The sequence below is a fragment of the Prosopis cineraria genome, unplaced genomic scaffold, assembly GCF_029017545.1.
Source record: "Prosopis cineraria cultivar Desert tree isolate PC_DT_omini unplaced genomic scaffold, ASM2901754v1 PC11, whole genome shotgun sequence".
NCBI lineage: Eukaryota > Viridiplantae > Streptophyta > Magnoliopsida > Fabales > Fabaceae > Prosopis > Prosopis cineraria.
The window spans coordinates 15,941,865-15,947,864 of NW_026555342.1; the positions used below are offsets into that span (position 1 = coordinate 15,941,865).

Below are 6,000 nucleotides of genomic sequence, written 5' to 3' on the forward strand. Positions count from 1 at the left end.
CTTGGATCAGGTTAATAAAATGTCTAGAACGTTATACCAAAAGAAAAATTGTCTAAAATGTTGTCTCAAGTGGAATACTTTTCTTGGCACATTCTTAGGCGAAACTAAATATGACGACTAGCAAACATCAATTGATGCGATTAATGAAGTTATTAATGAAAGTCAGATAGAACAAAATGCATTTTGCTCTCGTCCATTCCCACCTGTAACTAATCACCTCTAAATTTCTTCATTGAACAATTAGAACCTATATATACTATATAAAAATGTAAATTTCTTCACATAACAATTAGAGTCTAACACTTCACGTTCTTATTCATCTCTTAGATAACATTGTGTAATTCAATAGCAGCTCAATAAGAAATTTTGAATAATCAATGATGGGAAACCATGGAGCTATATTTTTTTTTATTGTTCATACTTCTTATTGGAAAAAATAATGTTCAAAGCACAGTTGAGATTAAATATGGGTACTTCTTACAATGATGATTCGAATTTTAATTTGCCACTTTATGGAAGGACTAGCCCTTTTCACAAGACCCAACTCTTGTTAGTCCATGAAGCTATATTTTACATTTGATGAACTAAATATTTTTCCTCAGCTCATTAGGAATTATCTTCTATATGTTTATGTCTTTCTTGATTCTTGAGACAAACTTTGACCTCACAAGCACATATCTGTTTGACGACTTCAAAATTCATGTTTCACACTCACAGTTCAATCAAAGTTATGGCAATCAACTAATTAACGATTGTGTTGGAAAGTATCTTTTAAATATAATCAAATTAATAACACAGTTAAAGACGACTATATACATGAAAAAAAATAATGAAATGGAACTCAGATGATGCTTCAGGATGCTTTCTTGTGAACAAGCATTAAGATGTTACAAAGCGATCGACAAGGACCATAAGAAATCACATGATATTGTCTTCAAGGTTTTTTTCAAGGGTCAAGATGTTAAATGAGAAGACATTACAATTATATATCAAGACAACTAATATTAGAGAGATCATATTAGAAATTAGTTTTATTGATACATAACATTAGAACTTCTTAGGATTAATTGGCTTGCAGTTACATATACTTTTATTACCTTAAAGCAAAATCTTTATTTGAATTTACTATATTAAAGAATATGATTTTTTCCAGAATTTTTCTACATAATAATAAAAGGCCCATTTGGATTTTATTTGGGTATAATTGATTATGAAAATAATTGATTAATATTATTGATTTTGATTATAATTGATTATATTATAATACAATCTATTTGAATACAATTTTTTAAAATTAATTTTAGCAATATAAATTACCATAAAGGGCATTGCTTTTTAAAATTAAATTATCAATAAAGTTGTATTTGATATTATTAAATTTGTTAAACTTTATTTAAGAAGTAAAATATATTATTTAATGATAAAATTGAATCTATAAACAATCTTTCAGAGCTTATTTCATAACATGATTCTAACTCAATGATCAATTATTAAATTTTTTAACTGTTTGGTTAATTTTGGTTAAAATTGATTATTTGGCCCAGATTATGTGTTGAATCCAAACACGCTGAAAATCCTTAGTTGCCTAAACTAAAAAATTCAATACCTTAAGATGAAGGTGAAAATTTTCATTCATAAATTTCTCATTCTGGTATACATTTTTTCACTTGCCAAGTAGTGGGAAAGAAAAAAGAATAAAAATCTTTACAAAGCAAAAGGATTTACAAAATTGTGTTGACTAATCTACGTTAATCTTGTCTCTACCCTCAGTTAGCACCTATCAAAAGAAGAAGTGACATTGAGGCAGACATCTTCTCTGCAAGGAATAGTGAGAGCGCCCATTGGATGATCATATCTATACTCTTCCTCAGCTTGGCTTAACAATCCTTGAAATGAAGGTTGACTCAAGTATGATATGGGGATTGCAAACCTCTTCATTTCCTCTCCAATATAGATTGCAAGATATCCCTTTGGCACTTCATTCGATTTTAAAGAAGCCACTTTTCTAGCAAATAAAGCCCTTCTCATTCCGGGTAAATGAAAGCCCATTTTCTATGTTTAAGAGAATAAGAAGAAAGTGCTCAAATTTAGATGCTTGAGGATATTGTTGTAGAGTTGCGTTGCTTCTGAAATGAAAGCAAGTATGAGTATATATAGATATGAATGGATTTGTTTTCCTTAAATAATCGGTGGTTTAGAGGTTATGTGATAGGGGCCACTAGAAGACAAGGGCTCCTTGAGATCACATGGTTGTGTCTTTAGAGGTCTTGCTCAAAAAGCAACAAGTCAGGACGAGCGAAATGAGCAAAGGACTTGGAAATTTCATTTGGTTGAGATATGATCGATGAAGAGTTAATGAGTTGTAGTCCAGTCCAGAGACATGGATGAGAAGAATCACATGACTCTGTTTATGTCCTGTTAAATAGCAAGTACGATCATTTGAACAGTTAAAAGATTAGTGTCTATTTAAAATTTTATAATTGTCATTTATGTTCTAGACATGTTTGAGACATCTCTTATGCTTCCTTGATCAATCTAACTGATAATTTGATAGCATGCTGGAGCAGCATTTTAGTGAAAAAGCATGATTAACAATTGGCATGTCTATAGATTCAAATTGGAAATTGAAGTTCGTATCGTCATGTCTCTAATCAAATTGTGTGTTCTTATATAAACAATCAAGGAGATTAGAGGAAACTATTTAGCAATATTTTACATTTCATGAATTAAACATTTTCCCCTGCCATTAAGGAATTAGCTTTTGTTCTTTTCTTTCTTGATTATTTAACAAGCTTAAGTAATGTAACCTCATCACAAGCATATATATGTTTGACTTCAAAGTTCAAAAAGTTTGATTAAAGTTATATATGTGACAGTGAACAAATTAACAGTTATACTGTGAAGTATGATCATCATTTCAATATGATCAATTAATAATACAATTAAAGATGACTAGCTAATTTATACCCCAAAAAAAAAAGATGACTAGCTAATGGTTATTCAAGGGATAAAAGGGAGAGATTGACACTTGTGCATTTTGGTGGACACACAGTGACAGCTAAGGACTTTAAATTTTAAACTATAATAAACCCCATTTTCAAATTCATTTGTTATTTGAATATTAAAGTCCAGAAAACTAATTAGTTAAAAATCATGAAATATTTGGTCTATGGTAACTTGGTGTTAAAAAGCATGAGCTAAATGAAATCTAGTGTGGAGTGGTTAATTTCTTTTTAAATTACCAAATTTTGACTTTGATCTGTCTTATTTGTATGGACAAAATATGATCACATGGGACTTGATTATTAATTCAGTTCCATAATCCACCAAAGAGGATTGATCCTTAGAGTTTTTGACTAAGTTGGTAGTCCTACAAACCATTGAATTGATTTGAAGGCAAAAAAATGAATGGCTTAGTTACCAATACAAAAAAATAGTTCAACACCTTAGATATTCATAACTGATTAAGATCAAAGTGAAGATTTTCTATTCATAGATTTCTAACTGAGTTACAATTTTTCACTTTCCTAAGGAAGAAAAAAAAAAAACCCAAATAATCTTTACAAAGAAAAAGGATCTAAAATGCTTCCTTTACAAAATTGTGCTGGCTAATCGAAGTCAGTCTGGTCCTTGCAAGCTAGCACCCATTGAAGAAAGAAGTGACATTTAGGAAGACATCTTCTCTGCAAGGAATAGTAAGGGCACCCATTGGATGATCATACCTGAATTCTTCTTCAGCTTGGCTTAGCAACTCTTGAAATGAAGGTTGATTCAAGTATGATATGGGGATTACAAACCTCTTCATTTTCTCTCCAACATATACCGCTAGATATCCCTTTGGGACTTCACTAGATTTTGAAAAAGCCACTTTTGTAGCAAATGAAGCTCTTCTCATTCCTGGAAAACGAAAGCCCATGTTTTGTGCTTTGGAGAATAAGAAGAAAGCTCTCAAATTTTATATGCTTGAGGATGTTGTTGTAGAATTGGGTTGCTTCTGAAATGCATCCAGGTATATATAGATGAAAGAATATGTCTTGCTTCAATCATTGGCGGGTGAGAGGTTATGTCATAAAGTCTATTAGAAGACAAGGGCTCTTGGAGATCACATGGCTGTGTCTTGAAGGTCTTTTTCAAAAAGCAACAAGTCAGGACGAGCCAAATGAAGAGAGGACTTGGAAACCATTTAGTTGAGATATGATTTATGGAGGGTTAGCTCAATGAGGTGTAGTCCAATAATCCAGAGACATGGATGAGAAAGATCACATGAAATTTCGTTTGATGTCTTTGTCACAAGAAGGATCGTGGGAACATTTCAAAACTTAATGTCTATAAAATAATTATGGCATGTATATCCATATTACATATTGAGCCTTTTGAAAGAGTCTTGTATGAAAACTGCAATAAACATGATTCTTGACATCTGGATAATAATTTTTCTGGAATGTTGCTTTTCAAGGGAACTTTTCTTGGCTCAGTCTTAGGCGCAACTAAATAATGAAAACAGAATTAGGTTACTTGATCTATATTAAGAGTTTTTTTTTTTTTTAAACGTTGAAGATATCAAAGCTTTGTTTCAATTAATGGTCATTTTGGTAAACACAAGGCTTCTCTGTTTTTTAATTTTTCCATTCCGATCTTTATTGCAAATTGCTTTAATTAGGTTATTTGATCTACACTATGTGAATGTTTTCTCTTTTGTATGTAAAAATTGTAATAAGAATACAAAACTAGTCCTCTTGTTAATTCAGAACATTGCTCTGCGTTCCAAATTTGTTGTAACAGATCAATTCAAATGTCATGAGTTTCCAATAAGCTGAACTATTATATAATGCATTTCAGCATTTCTGAGAACCCTTCTGTGAACGGTTTCCTAGTAAGAGTGACATTCATTTTCATTATTCATGTCATGGACTCCAATTATATTGGTACTCGGATCAGCTATTGCCTTCATTACATAATTTACATTGGTCCGGAACAAGTCCAGAGCCTAACAATTGCGATAGCTCTTGAATCTTGAAGGGATATATATATATATAGATATATAGAACAGAACAATTGACCTTCACAATGTAATATAATTGACAGATTGTAAAAAGTCTACTAAATCTATGATATTAATTTTTTTTTTTTTTTTTTAAAAGGGTCTACCAATCTATCTCGGACACAGTGAGTCTTCCCTGCAACTGCAAGGAATGGCAAGGCCATAATCCACTGGATGGTCATATCCAAATTAGGACCTGGAATTGGGCTTTGTCTAAGACGGGCTAAAACTGTGCTAGATACTTGGAGGCCCATTTTAGAAAAATGATCTAAAATTGGGCCTATTATCCCGTCTTCATCATCAGATTAGGGCCCACTATCAAAGGTGCAAACGGATGGCTTTAAGAAAAACAAGCAATCACGACAACGTATTCCAGAGGAAATCACGACAGCAGGAGGAGAAACTGACAACAGAGTGAAATGAAGAAGCTCGCGTGATTGTGATTTGTGAGGTTTGATGTTCATTTATGACTTTATCAAACCTTCCATCTAATCATTTCCTCCAAGTTACCCTTAATTTTAGTAGATTTACCCAAGTTACCCTTAATTTTTAGTAGATTTACCCATTTTTAAATCAAACTGTCGGGTCCAGTTCGATTCAATAACATGCCTATCATCAATCGATATTGCAGCAGAATATTTTAGTTCTCCGTCGTAATTTTAGCCTCTTGGGTTTTGTTTTTTATGCAGTGAATCCAAGAAGAAATTAAACTCAAAATGTAATAGCCTGACTCACAAACCAAGATCCATTCATGAAAAAACCATGCGAGGATGAACCGGACTGTTTAAGATATATATGAGAAATGGGATTAGAACTTGTATGGAGCACAAGTAAGAAATAAAATAGAATGAAAATTGAAACATCTAACAGCTTCATTTGGGAATGAAATTTCTTCATCATGCACCAATGAAATCATACACAACAGCCTGAGCATTATGCATCATTGAAGAGAATCAGAC

General features: G+C 32.0%; 1 protein-coding gene across 1 annotated transcript; it reads right to left on the reverse strand.

Annotated features, from left to right (window-relative positions):
* Window positions 1-1,770: 1,770 nt before the first annotated feature.
* On the reverse strand, window positions 1,771-3,966 carry LOC129285491 (uncharacterized). The gene is made up of 3 exons (XM_054921229.1): window positions 3,665-3,966; window positions 3,596-3,604; window positions 1,771-2,052 (listed from the first exon to the last, which is right to left on the reverse strand). Exons 1-3 carry the CDS (start codon window positions 3,914-3,916, stop codon window positions 1,771-1,773), a joined length of 543 nt encoding a protein of 180 aa, XP_054777204.1. The 5' UTR covers window positions 3,917-3,966.
* Window positions 3,967-6,000: the final 2,034 nt, after the last annotated feature.

Bases quoted from the DNA above. Each gene is read 5' to 3' on its own strand.
- LOC129285491 (XM_054921229.1), bottom strand. From the start codon at position 3,916: ATGGGCTTTCGTTTTCCAGGAATGAGAAGAGCTTCATTTGCTACAAAA.